At 38.1% G+C, this 22175-nt stretch overlaps 1 protein-coding gene across 1 annotated transcript in view; it reads left to right on the top strand.

Moving 5' to 3' along the window:
* The window catches only part of TRDN (triadin), a 170719-nt gene that overhangs the window by 110116 nt on the left and 38428 nt on the right, over positions 1-22175 (top strand). The window contains exon 4 of the mRNA XM_044000627.1: positions 6990-7025. Within this exon, the coding sequence (XP_043856562.1) occupies positions 6990-7025 (36 nt within the window). The remainder of the gene's footprint in view (positions 1-6989; positions 7026-22175) is intronic.

The raw sequence follows: 22175 nt of genomic DNA, 5'->3' as shown, positions 1-22175 counted from the left end.
CCACAAATTTGCCATAGAGGTTCATTCAACTGGTGAATGATTACATTCAGTTGGTTATGTTTGGCAAAAGCCACAATGGCATTGTTCCCAGCACAAGTACCAGCTTTTTTCAAATCAGCAACATATTCTTCAAAGGGAATATCTGTTTCCATAAAAGACCTAAAGTCTTCTTTATGATGGAGCATATAATTAGCAGTTTCTTGTCTGTGTTTGAGATGGTTTTTGGAATGACCTTCTAACTGGTTTCTGAGGGCTCTGAAAAGACAATTTCCATCTCCTGATACCTTACGGAGTTTGAGTCCCAGGGTTTGCAATTGAGTGATAATGCTTACAAATTGGAACTGTCTATTACCCCTGTGCTCTATTTGGTTTCTTTGCTCTTTAGCAGCTGGTTGAATTTTATCTGAAATTACTTTACCCACAAATGGTGCGGGCTTCACATGGGAACAATGAATCCAAGATTCTTTTTTCTCCAATGTTAATAGCAGTAGGAGTTGTCAATAATACCCGAAAAGGTCCTTCCCAAGCAGGCTGGGTCCCGCTGGTCCGCTGAAAATTCTTAATATATACATTGTCTCCAGGACTTAAATCATGCAAGGAAAAGTCTAAAGGACCTGCTTCATGGAGTTCACATAGCCTAGTTTGTAGTTCCTGTATATAGGAAGCAACAGAAGTATCACCTCCCACCAGTGATGTATAGACTGGGGAAAAAGTTTTAGCTTGGATAGGAGGGTGACCAAAAAGCATCTCATAAGGAGATAAGTGGAGTTCACCTCTTGGTCTACTGCGCAGATAGAATAATGCCAATGGTAGAACATCAGGCCATTTTAAATGGGTTTCAGTACATAATTTGCCAATCATGCTCTTAAACTCTTTATTCATACATTCAACTTGGCCTGAGCTTTGGGGGTGGTAAGGAGTATGAAATCTAGGAGTTACTCCCAAGAAAGAATAAATCTGGGAGAGAATTGAGTCTGTAAAATGTGTACCTCTATCAGAGTCAATGTATGCTGGTGGCCCAAAGTGAGAAACAATTTCTTTAAGGAGAGTTTTGGCCACAAAGCCAGCAGTTGCTCGTGGGGCAGGAAAAGCGTTCACCCATCGAGTGAGCTGGACAACAATAACAAGGCAAAATTTATATTGTCCTGCTTTGGGCATAGAAATAAAGTCAATTTGTAGATGTTCAAAGGGTGTATATGCCAAAGAGTGCCCTCCATATGCTTTAGCATGGAAAGCATGTTGATTGTAAGACTGACATGTGGAGCAGCCCGAGGAGATTCGAGATGCTATGTTAGTTATACCTGATGCTAACCAGGTCCTTCTAACTGAGTCTATAATGCCTTGTGTGCCAAAATGGCCTTTCTTGTGAATAGAGAGGCATACCTGGTGATAGAATTTCCAGGGGAGAAGTGGTTTTCCCTCCAAAGACATCCAGACTCCATTGATCTGTTTAGCCTTGAATCTCTTTTTCCACCTTTCTACTTCAGAATCATCATAAGTTAGGTGGAGAGAAACATCCTCATAAGGTGAGAGGTTAAATACATGCTCAGGGGCTTCTAAAGCAGTGAGCTTAGCTGCTGAATCAGCTCGTGCATTCCCCATTGAAACAGTATAACTATTCCCTGTGTGGGAATGTACAATTTCCAGAGCAGAGGGAAGTTTCAGGGCAGATAGGAGGTCCTTGATAAGGTCTCTGTTGGCAATAGCTTTGCCAGAGGATGTTAGAAAGCCCCTCTGTAGCCAAAGCATGCCTACAGCATGGCATACACCAAAGGCATATCTAGAGTTGGTATAAATGGTAGCACTCTTCCCTTTGGCTATGTTACAGGCTTGTGTAAGAGCCACAAGTTCAGCAGCTTGTGCACTAAAATGTGAAGGCAGAGAAGCTGTCCAGATAATATCATAATCAGAAACTACAGCAGCCCCAGTGAAACAGGTGCCATCTTTTCTAAACGAAGAATCGTCAGTATAGAGGACAATATCAGAGTTCTCTAAAGGTGTATCCAAAACCTCATCACAGGGTTTCTCAGCCATATCAACTAAAGAGGCACAGTCATGCAACGGCTCCCCCAAGAGTGGTAAGTTAGGGAGCAGTGTTGCTGGGTTAAGGACTGTACAGCATTTTAAAGTGATATTTTCATGACCTAGCAGGGTTACTTCATACTTAGCCAGCCTTTGATCTGAAAAGGCTTGTGTTCTATGGCATAGTAAGAGGGCCTCTACTTCATGGGGACATTGTATTGTAAGAGGATTACCTAGGACCAAATCAGAGGCTTTTTCTACCAAAAGGGCTGTAGCTGCCACTGCCCTGAGGCAGGGTGGCACCCCAGAGGCCACAGAATCTAGTTGGCTGGAATAATAAGCTATTGGATGCTGGACAGGTCCTAATGATTGAGTCAGGACCCCAGAAGCCACTCCCTTCTGTTCATGCACAAAAAGAGTAAAAGGCTTACTGTAATCTGGGAGTCCTAGTGCAGGTGCTGATAACAATGCCTGCTTCAATTCTGTTATAGCTGAGAGATGCTGGGAATCCAGTTGTAAAGGTTCTGGGACAGAATTTTTGGTTAGAACTATAAGAGGCTTAGTAATTTCACCAAAAGAGGGTATCCTTTGTCTGTAATACCCAGCTGCTCCCAGAATGGCCCTTAACTGCTTCTTAGTAGAGGGAGCAGCGAGTTGTTGAATAGCTTGGACTCGCTTAGGAGAGACAGAGCAAGTTTCAGCAGCCAGAATGAAGCCCAAATATTTGACCTGAGGTAAACACCATTGCATCTTTGACTTAGAGACCTTGTGGCCTCTCTTGTATAGTTCTAATAATAAATGGCGGCTGTCTTCCTGACAGGTGTCAGCATCAGGAAAGGCTAAAAGTAAATCATCTACATACTACACTAAAGTGGAACATTTAAAAGTAATAGAGGCCAGGTCCTGTTGTAAAATTTGAGAAAATAATGTAGGACTGTCCACAAATCCCTGTGGGAGTCTAGTCCAGGTCCACTGTGTATTTTTCCAGGTAAAGGCAAATAAATACTGGAAGTCCTCATGCACTGGTATAGAGAAAAAGGCAGAGCAGAGGTCTACCACTGTGAAGCATGTAGCTTCACATGGAATTGAAGAAACTATGGTGGCAGGATTAGGGACTATAGCATGTCTAGGAATAACATAATTGTTAATAGCTCTAAGATCTTGTACAAAATGATAAACAGGTATGCCATCTGGGCCAGGCTTGGGTTTTTTAACTGGCAAAATGGGAGCGTTACATGGAAAATGATGGCATGGGACAATAATACTCTGACTTTTCAGAGCCTCAATTATAGGGATGATCCCTTCTACAGCTTCTTTAGACAATGGATATTGCAGAATGGTTGGAGGTGGTCCCCCTTTAACTTTAATAGTAGCAGGTATAGCAGATTTAAGGAGCCCCACTTCAGTAGAGGATGAGGCCCATAGGGACTCAGGAATGTCAGAAGGGATTTTAGATGTATCCCGTACTTCTCCTTGAGCATCTGCAATCAAAATTGGTAATAAATGAAGAGTATCCTCTGGCAACTGCAGAGAGACAGCCCCATCTGGAGCACAAGATATGGTTGCTCTAAGCTTACAAAGGAGATCACGACCTACTAAATTGACAGAGGCATTGGGCATAAGTAAAAATGAATGTTCTACAGTTAAAGGCCCCATAGATACCATGCAAGGGGTTAATTCTGCCACTCTTTGGGCCTTACCTGAGACTCCTACCACAGTTAAAGATCCAATAGCATTGCATCTAGGGTCTGGTTTATACACTAAGACTGATTTAGAGGCTCCTGTATCTAACAGACAATCATAATACATATCCCCAACTTTCAGGGTCACATGGGGTTTGTTACTGTGGGGAGGTGAATGGATTGGTATAAGGGGGTTCAAAAATTCAGGATCTGGAAAAGTAAAGCTTTCTGTATTTATTTTCCACTCCTCCCCTGGACACCGTCAGTCCTGTGTCTCCCTCTGAGGGATTCTAGAGTTACCCTGATTCTGATTCTGTCCTTCTGTACCTCCCTGATAGGGTCTATGATTATGCTGATTCTGGTTGTAGTAAGGTCTGTAATTATCTTGGTTGTTTCCTTTCTGGTAAAAATTTCCATAATTATTCTGGTTTCTCCTGAAAAAATATTCCAGACCCTCAGTTACTGCCCACCTGAGTTCTTGCTTTTTAATTCTACATTCTCTCAATGAGTGTCCTTGTTTTTCACTGTACTGACACACCTTAGGGGATTTGTCCTGACCTTTAAATGCCTGACCTGAAAGTGCTGGTGCCAGAATGCTTTGCTTAGCCATATTGTCTTCATTTGCCTCAAAGATATAGGTGGCAATTTCTTTAAGCCTTTCTACAGCCATATCTTTCCAGCCTGGACACTGTGTCATAAAAAATTTACTTATTTCTGGCAATGATTGATATACAAATGTATTCTGTACAATATAAGAATCTTTTGAGTCTAGTGGGTCCAGTCTTGTAAATTGCCTAGCAGCTTCACAAAGTCTATCATAAAATAGATTAGGTTGTTCATTAGGCTCCTGAGTGAGTTTTAAAAACTTTTGCCAGTTGTCAGATTTTTTAGAACAGGATTCCATTCCTTTCAGTAGCATTTCCCTAGCATTTTTTAATTCTTGGAATTTTTGTGGATCATTATAATCCTAGTTTGGCTCCTGGAGAGGCCTCTCTGTTAACACTTCCCCAGAGGCCACCAAGGAATTTCCTGCTGTGACAATATCTGCAATTTCAGTTGGGGATAGTATAATTTCCATAAGACAAGTGACATTGGCTCAAGTGGGTTGATATGTATTAAATATAGACCTTAACTGCAAAATTACTGACTTCGGATTCTGATCAAACCTAGGTATAGGTTTCTTCCATGCACACAGATCCTTTGGACTGAATGGGCTATATATTTTATGCTGTGCTCCTCTGCGGGCTGTAACGTTCTGTAGGAGGAACAGTTTCTGTTGATCTGATTCTAAAGACTGGTCTAAATATGTTTCTGAACTCAGGTCATCTCCAAAAGAGGGACCTGTACTGGTATCCCTCTGAACACGTGGTCTACTATGATCATATCCCTTCCTTTATTTACAGCTTTTTGGGAAAAAATACCATATTGCAATAATGACAATAACGAGAATAAAATTTATAGCCATTTGAGTTATAGTGATAGTGGTATAATAAAGTTCTAATTTAGTTGTAATGCTTCCAGTAAAATTGTATATTTGCTCAGTGGGAAAGATAAACTCTCCCATACCATTGTTCCAAAGATTTTTTACTGTGTTTGTGAGGAGGAAACCAGTAATGCCATGAATAAGTATTGAGCAGGCCAACAGTTTAAATTGGGACAATATGCTGTCCCAAAATATGCCAATTAGAATATACAATATACAAGGGGGGAGCCAAATATTCAATCATGGTGCTTTTCTCTGACCAGCAAGATAAAAGCTAAGGCTTTTTTTTTTTTTTAAGAGTAAGGGAGATTGCCTAAGGGGGCAGTGGGGGAGGGGCAAGAAGGTCCCCCAGGTTAGTTGGCTCATGGCCAAATAAGGGGGAGGGGGGATGGGTTAAAGAAATTCACTAGGTTAATCATCTCCTGGTTGACTCGCCAAAAACTGTGGGGACCAATTTTTAATTGGGGAATGCTAGTTAAGTGGCTCGCCACAATATTGGGGCAAGGAAGGAAACCGGCAGCCTCCCTCAAAACAGAACAAGATTTATTTTAACAAGAACAAACTTAAACAAAAAAACAAAACACAAACAGGATCAGTAGGATGAAGGGAAAGGAAATAAAAATGGGGAAAGGGAAATTATAATACCTGAAAAATACCACCGCCCAGGAATCAGCTGAAAATACGCAGCAGAATGCCTGTCACTTTCCAGCTTCCACCTAGAATGCCCAATTCTCCTCCCCCAAACCTAGAAAGACCCCACACAGTCCCAGCCAATGGGATGGCCACTCTGACAGTCATATGACTGCCCTCATTAGGCTTCCAATCATTATAATTTTGCCAGGCCCATGTAGGCGTTGGCAAGTGGTGATGACGTGAGGTGCCAGAGCCCTGGCAACAGCTACAACCAGTGGGTGGAGCACCGTGCGGTTTGCGGAGCCCCAGGCCAGTGCTCGCTGAGGCATAAAAACCTCAAATAACAATTAATTCTTTACAACACATAACATTTAGGGAACCTGGAGATGGCTTTTTCCTTCCACTTAGAACAGTAGGAGGTAATGCTGCTAAAATTTCAACTAAGATAAGTGAATTGGATGGGTTGTGGGAAAGCAGAATACAATTCTATTCAATGTGACATAATTATGTAACTAACCTAGCTTTTCTGTTATATCTATCAGGGTAACAGAAAACTGCAAATATTGAAAAAAACATGCAATATATTTTGAGAAAAAAGAAAGAAAAACCAAAACCAAAACCATATTTTACAACCTCTTTTTTTAACTGATGGCTCAGTAGCTATTTCCATGTTAGTTTTCAGAGGTAAATGGTCATAGGCAGTGGCCTACTGTGATTTGATGGGTGTCATAGCCTTGTCAGGCTAACAGGTGTTTATTATAGAAGCCCCTTCTTGAACTCATTTGATGGCTTTTAAATTTTTGTTTCTGATTCATTTGGCCCCCAGGAAAAGGTCAAAATGAAGATCAGAGACAAACTGAAGAAAGCACGATGTGAACCTGTTACTGTCTGAAATGATTCCCTGCCATAATTTTGTTAAATGCACAGAAGTGAAACTGCCTTAAATGAATATGTATAAGCTAGGATTATCCAGTGTTGAAAAGCTTTGAATTTGGGAGACAGAGGTGAAGGGAAGTTAAATGCAAAAACAAATAGACTGAAGCTCATCTGGACTTGCTTGTCAAAATTAGCAATGGAATTTAATATGTACATGAAAGAGAAAGAGAAAATAGAGAGACAGTATTGTCATGCTGGATATTTTCTAATTTATTCTTTCTGTCTTGGATTAGGAGAAGAAGAAGAAGAGCCTCCCTTGAAAAAAAAAGGTGAGATGTTTTCACTTTGAGAGAAATTTCTTGCCTCTTTTTTCTGGTGGTGTTAATATTTATTCTCAAGAGGAATTGAATATATTTTTCTGTGACTTCTGACACTATTTGCCTATGCTTAATGCTTAGATTAAAATTTTTAGATGAGCAGGGAGAAATACTGTGTCTTTTATACACAAGGGATCTAGAACAGTGCACTGAGAAAAAGGGTTCACTTGGGGTTCACTAGGCCGGGTTTTGAGTATCCACGGCTTCTAAACTTACTAGCAGTGTGGCCTTGGGAAAATAAGTTAACCTTGGAGTCTCATTTACTTTATTTGCAAAATTGGGGGGGGGAAATACTTGTGCTATCTATGTTGCAGGGGTGTTGTGAGAAAAAAAAATAAAGCTTAAAGCATCGCATAAATAGGAATCATTACTACTTGACCTACTATAAATATGGGGAATGTTTATTTGTTCTCCCTCTCAGTGGTGATATATTTGTTCAGGTTTTTCCCTACTCATCTGTTCTCCCTTAGGACAAATTGCCCTCATTTCTAAGATGGCTGCCTGTGTTTAGGCTTATAGTCTCTGTCCTTGGAAAAGCCCAAAGCTATTCACAGCAGAGTTGTTCTTTAGGAGCATATGCTAAGAAATTGAGCTAACTATCCCTTTATAATATTCTCAATACTAAACACTTCTTAAAACTTTAAAGATGTTTTGAAAGAATGGATAACTAAATTCATAGGGAAATGATCTGCTAATAGTGTATGTTCAGGGGCAGCTAGGTGGTGCAGTGGATAAAGCACCGGCCCTGGATTCAGGAGTTCCTGAGTTCAAATCCGGCCTCAGACACTTGACACATACTAGCTGTGTGACCCTGGGCAAGTCACTTAATCCCATTTCCCCGTAAAAAAAAAAAAAAATATATATATATATATATATATTGTATGTTCAAAAACTTGCATATTTAAAAGAGAAAAAAGATATTGTTTGTGAACTATATTTATGGAACATAAATTTGAGAGATGAACTAATATGAACATAGATCATAGATAACTAATGTGATCAAAGAAGTCATTTATTTAGACCTAGAGAGGCAATGTATGACGGAAAAACAATTAGAATCATGAGACCTGAATTCAAATTTTGACTGGATTATTTCCTCATTGTAAGACCAAAGGGAAAGTAAACTCAGAGCTTGAGTTATATGTAAAATGCGAACAAGAACACTATAGTAAAATGAAAATAGATTCTGAGCAACAACCTTTTGACCTTGAGAAAGTAAAAACAAAAAACAAAGAAATAACTTTCTGAGTCTCTCTTATCTAATGTACAAATGAGGATAAGAATGCTTGTGCTATCTACTTCATGGGGTGAGTTTAAGGGAAGAAAGCAAATTGTAAAACTTAGTGCACTATTAAACAACAGCTGAGCTATTTTCATTACTTAACCCATGAGGTTGTTTTGAGGAAGGTACGTTGAAATGTTAAAGTACTCTATAAAAGCTGTAGCACTATGGATAGAATACTGAACTTGGAGGAAGGAGTCACCTTGTTTGAAATTTCATGTTTGATGTATAAGAGTTGTTTACTATGGGCAAATCACATTATCTCTTAGTGCCACAGGCAACTAACACTTTGATGAGAATATATAAAGTATTCATGTAGGGATTTCCTCTGAACTGATGAAATCACAGATTTGGACCACTGTCCCTCAAAAAAATCTAAATATAAAATTTTTATTAGTTTAACTGCTTCATTATACTGAAGAAAACAAGGCCTAAAGAGGTAGCATGATAAGTGAAAAGATTATTGAATCTGGTGTCAGAGAACCATGAATGACATCTCACCTCCCCTATATATTACTTTTATGACATTGTCATTAGAAAGGCCCTTAACTGTTTTGGGCCTCAATTTTCTCATCTGTAAAATGAGGGGGTTGTATTATACTGCCTTTGAAATCCATTTTAGCTCCAGAGCTATGTTACCTATCAAGTTAAATGACTTGAAAGGTAATATTTTAGAGAAGGAAATGGCAAGCCACACCAGTATCTTTGCCAAAAGTACCCCAAATGCAGTCACAAAGAGTCTGAACAACAAAAAGGTATTATATAATTTCATAGTGTATTCATTATGAACCCCGGTTTCTTGATTTCCAGGCTGGTACTCTTCTTGTGGCATATTGCTTTTAATGATGAACATAACTTCCCAGTTTCCTTTGATGGATCTTCATTCACATCGCACCTACTAATGTATGTGTTGCACAAGACTTTGTACTGGGACCTCTTGTCTTATATCTTAATACTGTTTCACTTGGTGATCTCATCAGTTCCTGTGTTCAGATAATAGAACTATCATCTCCTTGCTAAAGATGATCAGATGTGCTTATCCAGCCCTAACCTCTTTGCTGGCCTCCAATCTCATATTTATAACTGCTTGTTGTGTATCTCCAACTGGATGACCCATTGACATCTTAAACTTGTCCAGTCCAAAACTAAACTGATTTTGTTTGTCTCCAAACCTTCCTCTCCTTCTGATTGCTGTGTTACTGGTGAAGGTGTCACCATTCTCTCATCCCCCAGGTTCCCAGCATAGATGTTACCCTCAACTCCTCACTTTCTGTCACTCCTCAGATGCAATGTGTTTTCAAAGCCTATCAATTTTTATCATTTTAACATCTCTAGCACATGCCCCTTCCTTTCCTCTATCACTAGACAGACCCTCATCACCTTATGCCTGGACTATACAATACAATACTACAATAGCCTTCTGGTTTGGCTTCCTGCCAAAAGTCTCTCTCCACTCCAGTCTGTCCCTCCTCACAATTGTTAAAGTGGTATTCCTAAAGGGCAAGTCTCACCATATCAGCCCCTCCCCAATAAACTCCAATGGCTTCTTGTCACCTACACAATTAAATATAAAATCCTCTGTTGTTCAAAACCGTTCTTTTCTTACTTTTCTAGTTTTCTTACACCTTATATTACTTCCAGCTCCCTTCAACTAGTGTACTCTGAGATTTAGTGACAGGTGCAATCTTGCTGTTTTTGAAACAAGATGCTCCATCATCCGATTCTGGACATTTTCACTGGTTATCCTCCATGCCTGAAATTCTCTCCTTCCTCGTCTTGGCATAAGCTCCTTTGACTTCCTTTAAGTTCTGGTAAAAATTCTAATGACTTCCCTCTGTTGATTTTTTCCAATTTATCATGCATATAGTTTGCTTGTACATAGCCATTTGCTTGTCGTCTCCCCTATTAAATTGTGAGCTCTTTGAGAACAGAGATTTTCTTTTACCTTTCATTGCACTTATTATAGTACTTGGCGTATAGTATGCACTTAAATGTTTATTTATTGACTAGTTGTAATTTGTAGTTTTGTACCTATTTGCTTTCAATGCATAATTGTTCATTTTGTCTGTCCCCATGAACTTCTTTTGGGATGTATCTTAGGAATAAATTTTGCTTTAGTGACCAGAAGAATGCTTTTTAAATGCATAATCATGTTTAACTGCTTTGCCTGACTTGAGTAATCATCAGAAAAAACAAGGCGATGTTTATTTGACTGCTTTTTTTCCCCTACTGACTTCCATGGCCGTCAGTCAAAATTGTCAAACTCATTTATTTACATGTTTAGCTGCAAAGTTTTTGTTTGAGTTTTCAATAATTTCACACTGAATACTGAAAGTTAAATTGTCTGTTAATGTTATCAAGATTTAGTTGTTTCATTATAATTATGCACAGAAAAAAGCAAATGAAAATTTAGGGAGGATTTTCATTGCATGAAAATTTAATTTAAAATTTTAAATAATTTACAGAATACCTACAATTAAATAATGAAAGCTTATGGAGAGTTTAAAAGGTTGTGATATTAGTGCCCTCTGAGCTCCTATATCAGTGTCTTAAATCTGTTACTTCTCCTGTTATGGAGGTGCCAGGGACAGATTGGGGAGGGGAAGGAAGGAGAGAGGAGGACATATATAAACAATCCTCTTCTCTCTCCAAGGGCTCTATTGCACAAAAACTTACCTTCTTTTTTCTAGAAAGAGTACTCTTTATAGTTCCAAAAATCAAGAGGGGAATTCATGGAAAATATTACTGAACACAAGCTTTCTGTGTAGACAAAGGGGTATTTTGATTTTCTGGAGCATGTAATCCCTGAATACAACCTTCTGTCTAGAGAAGAGTGACTTCTCAGGTAGGTCCAAATTTTTGGGTTGCCTCACAAATGAAGTTTATTGCTCATACCATTGCTGGCCATCAAGTAACTATGTGGGACAGGTGAATTTCCCCTCAACATGAAAGTATTGTAATGCAGGCAAGCCCAATTTCAATGCCCTTCTTAGGAGATTTTATGAACTACTATGATTGTTTTATATGTTTCCTGAATCTGAGTTATGAGCTCCTATGAATCATTTGTACCTTTAGTATTTTTATGAGGTTAAATAAAGACTGTCCTCTATAAGCCTTTATTACCTTGAATACTTATAAAGGACTCATATACTTTAAATAACCTAGATACAATCTATATTTGGGAATTTTCCTTGCATAGATTCTGACTGGGGGGAATAACCCCCCCAAAGAGTGAAAGAACCTTTGATGTCACCTCTAAAATTGGCTCTAGTTCATGTGAGTTAAGAGATTAAGGTATGAAGAAAATTAAGATGAAAAATGTAATAACAATAAAATTTATAATAATAGTTAGCATTTATATAGTGCTTTAAGATTTGCAATGAATTTTACAAATATTATTTTATTTGATCCTCACAGTAACCTTGGGAGGTAGGTGCTATTATTGTCCCTGTAATACAGATAAGGAAGCTGTTTGAGACAGAAGTTGTCACTTGAGTAAGGTCACACAGGTAGTGTGTGGGGCTTGATTTGAAGTCAGGTCTTGCCAATATCCAAGTCCAGTATGTTATCCAGTCACCTAGGTAACTGCTCTATTAATGTGTATGTATATTTATATACATCTAAATTGGTGTTTGTAGCATCTCTATTTATATGTGTAGTGATTAAGGCCCATTGGGTATTCAAGGAGGACTAGAACCTCTGGTAGAAGGGCTTGTCCAGCCCTTTTCAGGGATGCTCATCCACCATTTGTGTCTACCTGGAACTCAACTTTCACCTGTGGCTCCAAAGAAGCTGTACCATGTGTAGCAGCGACACCTGGACAAATCATCACAGCAGACAGGCTAAACCAATTTTCTGCCTCCCTTCTAATTTTGGCTGCATTGCTTCATATAAGCATTTAGACATATAAAATTTCCCCTAAGCACTGCTTTGGCTGCATCCCACAGGTTTTGGTATGTTGTCTCATTATTGTCATTCTCTTGGATGAGGTTACTGATTATTTCTATGATTTGTTGTTTGATCCACTCATTCTTTAGAATCAGATTGTTTAGTTTCCAATTAATTTTCAGGCTACCTTTCTATGGCTCTTTATTACATGTAATTTTTTATTGCATCATAATCTGAGAAGGATGCATTTACTATTTCTTCCTTTCTACAATTGACTATGGGTTTTTTGTGCCCTAATATATGGTCAATTTTTGAGTATGTGCCATATACTGCTGAGAAAAGGTACATTCCTTTCTATCCCCATTCATTTTTCTCCAGATATCTATCATATCTAACTTCTCTAATATTCTATTCACCTCTTTAACTTATTTCTTATTTATTTTGTGGTTAGATTTATCTAATTCTGAGAGGGGAAGGTTCAGAGCCCCCACTAGTATAATTTTGCTATCTATTTCCTCTTGGAACTCATTTAACTTCTCCCCTAAGAATTTGGATGCTATACCACTTGGCCCATACATGTTTAGTATTGATATTTCTTCATTTTCTATAGTACCTTTTAGCAAGATGTAGTTTCCTTCCTTATCTCTTTTAAATAGATCTATTTTTATTTTTGCTTTGCCTGAGATAAGAATTGCTACCTGCTTTTTTGACTTCAGCTGAAGCATAATATATTCTGCTCCAACCTTTTACCTTTACTCTGTGTGTATCTCTCTGCTTCAAATGTGTTTTTTGTAAACAACGTATTGTAGGATTCTGATTTTTAATCCACTCTGCTATTCACTTCCATTTTATGGGAGAGTTAATCTCATTCACATTCACAGTTAAGATTATTAACTGTTTTATTTCCCTCCATCCTCTTTTCCCCCTTTTTTTTACTCTTTTTTCCCCTTTTTCACTCTATTCCTATTGACCAGTGTTTTGCTTCTGACCACTGGCTTCCTCAATCTGCCCTCCCTTTTATCATCTGTGCTTCTTTTTCTTGCCCCCATCACCCCTCCTCCATTTCTGCACTCCTTTCTATCAATAACAACCTTTTCCCCTTCCCTTTTTGTTTTCTTAAAAAGTAAGTTATTTCTTTATACAAATGGGAGTGTATTTTATTCCCTCCCTGAACCAAATCTGATAAAAGTAAAGTTGGAACAATGCTGACCCTCCCTTTTCATCTACTGTAATGGGTTCTATTCATGCCTCTTCAAATGATGTAATTAAACCCATTCCACCTCCCCCTTCCTCTCCTCCCCCTAGTCTTTTTAAAAAATTTTGCTCCTTTAGTTTCTTTATATCATCACATCAAAGTCAGCTTAGTAACAATACCTTAACAGAGATACAGATCCCAAGAGTAAAAATTATTATCCTCACTCATAGGGATGCAAGCAGTTTAACATCATTAAACAACCTTCCCTACCCCACCCTTAACCCATTCTGTTTTACCTCTTTATATTTCTCTTGATTCTTGTGATTGGAGATCAAATTTTCTTGTTAAGTTCTGGTCTTTTTCTCAGGAAGCCTTGGAACTCCCCTCTTTCATTGAATGTCCATCTTTTCCTCTGAAAGAGAATGATCAGTTTTCCTGGATAGTTGATAATGGGTTGTAATCCAAGCTCCTTTGCCTTCCTGAATATCATATTCCAAGCCCTGTGATCCTTTAATGTTGAAGCTGCTAGGTCCTGTGCAATCCTGATTGTGGCTCCATGATATTTAAATGGTTTCCTTCTGGCTGCTTGGAGTATTTTCTCCCTTACTTGATAATTCTGGAGTTTGGCTACAACATTCCTTGAAGTTTTCCTTTTAGGAGGTGATTGGTAGATTCTTTCAATGATGATTTAATCCTCTGATTCTCCAATTTCAGGGCAGTTCTCCTTGATAATTTCCTGGAATATGGTGTCTAAACTCTTTTCTTGATCATGGCTTTCAGGTAGTACAATAATTCTCAGATTCTCTCTCCTAGATCTATTTTCCAGGTCAGTTGTTTTTCCAATGAGGTATTTCACATTTTCTTCTATTTTTTTCAGTCTTTTGATTCTGCTCAACAGATTCTTGGTGTCTCATGGAGTTATTAGCTTCCATCTGCCCAATTTTAATTTTTAAGGCATTATTTTCTTCAGTAAGCTTTTGTACCTCTTTTTCCCTTTGGCCAATTTTTTTTCTCCCATTTAGCCATTTTTTCCTCTCATTTGGTCAATTGTATTTTTTAAGGAATTGTTTTCCTCAGTAAGTTTTTGTGCTTCTTTTTGCAGTGTAACTCTCATTTCTCTTTCCATTTTTTTCTTCTATCTCTCTCATTTGTTGTTGTTTTTTTTTTTTTTGGCAGGGCAATGAGAGTTAAGGGACTCGCCCAGGGTCACACAGCTAGTAAGTGTCAAGTGTCTGAGGTCAGATTTGAACTCAAGTCCTTCTGGTGCTTTATCCACTGCGCCACCTAGCTGCCCCTCTCATTTGGTTTTTAAAAGCCTTTTTGAGCTCTTCAAAGAAGACTTTTTGGTCTTGAGACAAGATCATTTTCCCACTTGACTCTTCACTTGTAGGAATTTTGACAAACTCATCTGAGTTTGAGTTTCAGTCTTCCCTTTCACCATAGAAGCTGTCAATGGGCAGGATCCTTTTTTGTTTCTTGCTCATGTTGTAGTCTATTTTTAAACTTATAAAGTTGAAGTCAGCTCCTTGAGCATAGGGTTCACTTTTGCAAGCTTCTTATTGCTCTCAGCTGCACCACTCTCAGCTGACTGGCTCTCAGCTGCCAAACTTTCAGCTGTGTTCAGTTGCAGCAGTGTCGAGCTGCCCACCGAGCCAACCTGTGCTGATCTGAGATGCCGTCTGAGCCAAGTAGTGCTGACCTGTCCTCACCTTTCACCCAGGTTAGACAGATCTTTCCTTAAGTCTTCTAAATTATCTCAAGTTGGAGGATTGTGTCTCTCTTTTAGTAGGTTCTGTAGTTCTAGAATCTGTTTAGAGGCTTGATTTACTGTTGTTTTTGAGGGAAATATGGGAAAGCTCAGGCAACTTCCTAGCTTCTCTCTGCCATCTTGGCTCCGCCCCGAGAACGTGCTTCAAAGTAACTCACTCTTGGAGAGCTGTAGAACCTCAGTGTTTTTCTCTCTTTTTGTGGAAGCTTCATACTATTTATTCCCCTCTGAAAAAGTTATTCAACTAAGCTCCCTTGATCTGTTCCTTTGCAAAGCTAAATCAGAAGCTGGACTCACTGGACCAGTTTTCTACTGGGCATAGCTTCTCCTACTTTGTGTTATTGTAGTGAAACATGACATTGAGGATGGGGATGGGGAAGAGGAAAGAGGGACTCTCCCCTCCCCCACTGTATTTCCTTTGGAAACTGGGTTCTCTGTCTCTGGCTGGCTTTCTCTTTTGCTGCCCCAAATGGCTGACCTCCCTGACCTCACTCATGTTTTTTAAGGTATAAGGCTTTAGCCTTGAGGCAATGCCTTGCCATCATAAAATTCCATCAAGTATTTGAGGAAATTCTTCACATCTCCTACAGGAATAAAGAAGTGTGAATATTTTTTGACACTTCCTTTTTACTAAATCCTTTAAAAGGTGTGAATGGATCTCTCAGTTTTTCAAGTTTACAATCTTCAACCAGGTCTGAGCTGCTAAAGATAATCATGCCCTTTTAAAACTGTGAATGTAACCACTCAAAGATTAAATGGAACAAAATCTTATCACCTCTTTGTCTATTGTCTCTTACCTTTCTCTTATGTCCATTAATTTCATCAGGTGGTTTGGGGGATGCAATTGGTCAGGGGTTCTCTATTCAACACCCCAATCCATAGTTGCATATTAATAAAGACAGGAATAATAAATACCATTTACTGTAGTGAATTCCCAATATTTGATGATAATAGTATATACTCATTTAGTGGCCAAGGTACTCAAACCAGAAGAAACAAATGCTAATGACAACTTATTCACTACATAGGAAGAAATATAATAGAAAATATTTAGTTCATTTAAATTTAGTAAGCATTCATTAAATGCCTATTATGTGAAAAAATATCAGGTAGGGGGATACAAAATAAGATATAGTACAAACCCTTCTCTCAAAGACTTTACTATCTAATCAGGATAGTTGTGATATAGTGGTGGTAGTTCCTCATTAAGCGCCACTAAAACCAGAGAGAGAAGATTAGGTAGATTGGAAAAAAGTATTGAACTTGGAGTCCAAAAATCATAACTTCAAATATCATCACTGCAACAGATTAACATGGCAATTTGGGTCAAATTATTTAATCTCTGTGAGCCTCAGCTTCCTCATCTGCAAAATAAGAGGATCTCTCTCTCTCTCTCTCTCTCTCTCTCTCTCTCTCTCTCTCTCTCTCTCTGACACACACACACATATCTATCTATCTATCTATCTATCTATCTATCTATCTATCTATCTATCTATCTATCTATCTATCATCTATCTATCTATCTATCAATCTATCTATCTATCTATCTATCTATCTATCTATCTATCTATCTATCTATCTATATCTATCATCTATCTGTCCATCTGTCTGACATATATATGTTCCCTACATAAGAATATATGTCCCATATACTCCTATTATATACATATATTTTTCATATATAATATAAATCACATGGATATGCATAATGTACATATGCATATATATACATGTACATTATGCTTACATATATAAAAATAAAAATCATTTAATCATTTTTGTTGGGTTTTTTGGCAAGGCATAAACATTCAAAGATGTAGTGTAAGAGTTAGAACTGAATTAGTAAAACAAACTTTAACAATATCTACACAGCATTGCTAAAACAGCTCAGCATTTCTGTCTCAGCTTTCCACAAAGAAGATAATGATATCTTACAAGTGTTATATTTTGTAGCTTTCACATTTCTAGATTAATAGTAATAGTTAGTAAAGCTGGCTTTTCAGGGTTAGTTAAACATTTACAGGGAGCTCCATTTATTTGGTAGTCATATTTCTTTTAAATTTTCTTCCTAATGCTTTGAAGTACAATGTAATACAAGCATTTTTCTTCTTTCTTAGTTTATTCTGCTACATACTAAGTAAGCAATATTATAAAGAGATAGTCATTGGCTGTATAAGAAAGATTAATATCATTTTGGAACTGAGGTTTTGGAAAACTAATTTTTACACACACACACACACACACACACACACACACACACACACGCACCCCTACCTTTTACATAATCCAAAACCTGTTGGTCTTTTTGTAAACCTAGATTTTCTGAGTTTGCTTAGAATCTTTGGCTTCCTTCAAGACTTGGCTCAAACCCCTCCTTGTAAGGGAGGCTTTATTTTTTTTCCTGGTCCTCTCCAGCACGTGAGTCCTTTCCTCTAAAGTTACTTTTCATCTTGTTTCTGTATGTGTCGTATATGCTTATTTCTTTAAATGTTGTTTCCCCATTAGACTGTGAACACCTTGAGAGCAGGGGCTGTCTTTTGCCTTTCTTTGTATGTCCAACATTTAGCACAGTGCCTGGGACATAGTAGGCAAAATGTTTATTGACTGACAAACTAATATGAAAATGCAAGCTACTTGGAGCAGATAGGTGGTATGGTGGATAGAACACCAGCCTTGGAGTCAGGAGGACCTGAATTTAAATCCAGCCTTAGACATTTAGTAGCTGTGTAACTGTAGTAGGCCTCCATCAGTCGTGGACGACCCTGGATCAGCACCTTGGAGAGCCACAGGCCACAGTGCGGCTGTGCAGTCCGATAAGGGAGCCGCAGCTCCTGAGTGACTTATAATGGTAACTGCCACATCCCATGTTGTATCTACCCCATGAGGAGTAGCTGTAGTGTCTTCTCCAGGGCACACTGGCCTGGGCAGATCAATATGGAAAACAAGCTGTTGCCCATGTAGCAGGTTTTCCCTCTCTGCGACATTGGTGGATCCAAAGGAGAGGCAGAGCCAATACAGTTTGGCACCAGTGCTGCTGCAGGAGTTGCCAGAGGGATGTGATGTCCAATATCCAACTGCCTAAGGGACTCCGACTCTGGATTTTTCCTCAGGGTTAACTCCTGAAGCCTTTCCCATATATGGGTATAGCCGCAAGGCAGCGGAGGTTGTGTAACTATAAATGATGTGGAAAATCACATGTAGCCTCTGACCTTGTCTGTCTCAAACAGATTCTGGCCTTGCTGTGTTCCAGCTAGAACTGTAAGCTTGTAATCTCTGCATTCTGACCTTGTCTGTCTCAGACAGTCTCTGGCCTTGAGGTACTGTAGTTGCAATGACAAGCCTCCCCTAACCACTAGGCGCCACTATGCATCCTTTGTTTGGTGAATAACTGACCTCATCTTCATTTGATAAACTTGCCACTATACCACACCTACTCTTTTCGTATATAACTAGGTGTGCTACAAGACTCACCGCGCATTATTGGAGGGTTGAATCCCCCTTTGGGTCTGTGTGTAATAAACTCTCTCTCTCCACCTCGAGGACCTGACTATTTTCTGTGTCAATTGTGCAGTAACATTAGCAAGTCACTTAATGGTGATTGCCTCAAAAAAAAAAAAAGTGAGCTTTTTGAGTTCAGGAACTGTTTTATCACCACTCTATTTTTATACCCAAAACTTAGCACAGTTTCTGGTGCTTAATGTATGTTTGTTAATTGATTGTCTTAAGGATAAGATCTCACTAATTCCAGACCCTTAGGAATATGAAATCAGCAGCTTAAAAATGCCTTCCCCTTTCAGCATTACTACTTTTTATCCCTATTCCCCCTTCAAAAGGTATACATTAGAATGTAAGAAGTAAGAAGATTCTATAAGACCAGTTTTTTGGTTTTGTTTTAGTTTGGTTTTTTTGGTGGTGTTGATGTATCATTTTTGTATTTGTATGCTTTGTTTAGTTTTAGGGATTTTTTTTGGGGGGTGGTTTCTCCTAATGAAAATAATTTAATGACAGGAGAAAAGATTCCTCCCTGTTTAGGCCAAAACAAATTATAATCTCCTTTTGTAGTATTTGTAACAGGCTCTGGAGTTCCTTAAGTTGAAAAGTCCCTAGTATATTCAAGCTCAGTCCTCTCATTACATTTTTCCCCTTAATTTATTCATGTCACTAAGAACTCTTTACATACTGCAAGGGTGAATGAGGAGGAGATGGAATAATTGAGTTTCATAAATATTCAGGACTTGAGGATTGGCCCATTCAGAATGTTGTATCACAGCATGATTGAGGTGGATGGAGAAAAAAATGTGAGGTGAAATTTTCATGTTTTCTGTCCTGCCAGGCAATTTTAGTACCTTGTACTACCATGAACTTTCAAATGTCTGATATACTTCATGGTATACTGTGAGATCATCCTCCATCATAGATCATACTGCTTCTATCTTTCCTAGCTGGTCTTTATGAGCTATGATGATATAAGGGAAAAAATCTTCAGCTGCTGGCCAACCTTTAGCGATAAGTTTCTCTGACTTAAGATAGAATGTTTCTCAGATGATACAAAGGAGTCGTATGTATGTATGCACTTATGTATACAAACATATATGCATATGCATGTGTATGTACATATATAAATATACACACATATATACATGTATAAATATATAAAATATATATACATACACACACACACACACACACACATATATATATATATATATATATGACCTTTAGAGGCCACATAATACAATTTCATCATTTTATAAATGAAGAAACTGAAACCCAGAGAGCTTTAGTGACTTGCTTAATATCATATGGGTAGTAAGTGACAGGGGCAGTATTTAAACTCAGGTCCTCTGTTACCCTGTTGTTTTTTGTTTATTTTTTTATTTTTGTTTCATGGCCTGTGACTGAAGCCCTTACAATTTAGCATGATGTTAGAATTTTCCTTTTAGGGACATAGCCTTTGAGAGTCCATACTACCATAACACATTGGCATAGGGTTTGAGTACTAGAGTAAACTAGAAAATAAATGGAGAAAATACGTAGTTATAATGACAAAAATTATGCTAACACATATCCTGAGAGTTACCTTTGGAAGTTTCACAATGATTAGTAAGGGAAATTTATCTTTTTTACCTCTTTATGCTCTGGGTACGTTACCTGCTTTCTCTGCACTTCCTCATGACCCTACTTTTTCAATGACTTTATGATGCCCTCTGGCTTCTCTTAGGGTCTCTCAATGGGACATCCCTCAGGGTTTGTCCTTCCTACCTACCAACTGTCAGTGCGGGATCATTGGTACAGCAGATATAGGGTGAACATATGAGACAAGGAAACACTGAAATATAGAAATGTGAAAAAAAATATGGGAATATTCTAACACTTGTGGAATGGTCAGAGAAAACCTAAAGACATTTAAAAAATTTCCACACCCTAATAATAATTTAATAAACTGTGCTGTCATCTCAAAGAATCAGGATGGTTACCTTGGTGATGAAATTTGTCCTTTCAGCTTCTTGATTCTGTCATTTTTTTTCTATACATGAATTCATAATATTTTGGATTTATTAACCGTTTATCACTGATAGAGATAAATCACCTGCTTTAAACTGGCCATGGAAGGCTTCTATAAAATTACAAGCTCTTTGTCAACTCAGCAATAAGATAGACAGTGATTATTAGAAAATTAAAACTATTTGTCATGAAGGATAAGATATGTAATATGAAAACATGACTCCAAAGAGAGTGCCATGCACTATCAGAGATGTGTTCTTAAGAATTATTGAGTTTGGATCTGAGTACACTGTGTTTTTAAATTGGTTGCATTCAATCTTTGTTAATAAATATGACCATTACAAAGACTTGAGCATATTTAACTTTTAAAACTGTTAAGTCTATACAAAATTCAATTCACAATTTCCTCTCATCAGTTTAAGAGGGAGCAGGGAGGGGTAGGCAAACAGCTGGGCATTAGAATACACAATTTTGAAACCAGCTCTAAAATTGACTAGCTGTGTGACAACTGGGAAGTCCCTTAACCTTTCTGTCCTTCAGTATCCTCAGCTATCACAGAATCAAATATTTAGAAGAGAAAGAGACCATTGAGACCATGTGGGCCAATCCAATTGTTTACAGAAAGGTTAAGAAACTGAAACTTAGAAAGATGAAGCAACTAGCTTCAGGTTATACACCTAGTAAGTGACAGAGCCAGGATTTGGACTTGAGTAGTATTATTCAATCAAGTCAGTAAATATTTGTTTAGTGCCTATTATATGTGAGGCATCTTAATACAAAAATGAAAATGAAAATTGGCCCTTCCTCAAGGAAGTTAGGTTTGATCAGGGCATATAACATACAAATGCACAGCACATATATGTGCATATACATATAGGCACATTTCCACACACATGCATATATGCATTCATGTGCACAATAAAATTTATTTGATTTGATTTTGTTTTTGTTTTCCTTTTTGTGGGGCAATGAGGGTTAAGTGACCTGCCCTGTGTCACACAGCTAGGAAGTGTCAAGTTTTTGAGGTTAGATTTGAACTTAGGTCCTTCTGAATCCAGAGCCAGTGCTTTATCCACTGCGCCACCTAGCTGCCCCCCACAATAAAATTTAAACAAAGTAATTTCAAGGAAGTACTAACAGTTAGGGAGGAGAGCAGTAGTCCAAATCCAGCTCACTTTCCCCAGAACTATATTTCCTCACCCATGATAAATTTCTTAAAGGGTATTTTTGTATTTGCTCCTCTACTTTTTGGGCCTTGAACTTTCGACATCTTGTAGCAGTAAGGCAGCATTTCTATGATAAAAATATAAGGATAGTTTTGAGTACAAGAATAGAGTTCTTTTTTAAATGTAAAATCTTTTTTATTTATAGTTTTGTGTTCCAGTTTTTATCCCTCCTTACCTCACTCCCCTTCCCCCTCCCTGAGATGGCAAGCAATCAAATATGGGTTATATATGTATGATT

This window comes from Dromiciops gliroides, chromosome 4, assembly GCF_019393635.1.
Source record: "Dromiciops gliroides isolate mDroGli1 chromosome 4, mDroGli1.pri, whole genome shotgun sequence".
Lineage (NCBI taxonomy): Eukaryota > Metazoa > Chordata > Mammalia > Microbiotheria > Microbiotheriidae > Dromiciops > Dromiciops gliroides.
Note: the sequence above shows the minus strand (reverse complement) of the source record. Positions and strands in the feature narration are given on the sequence as shown.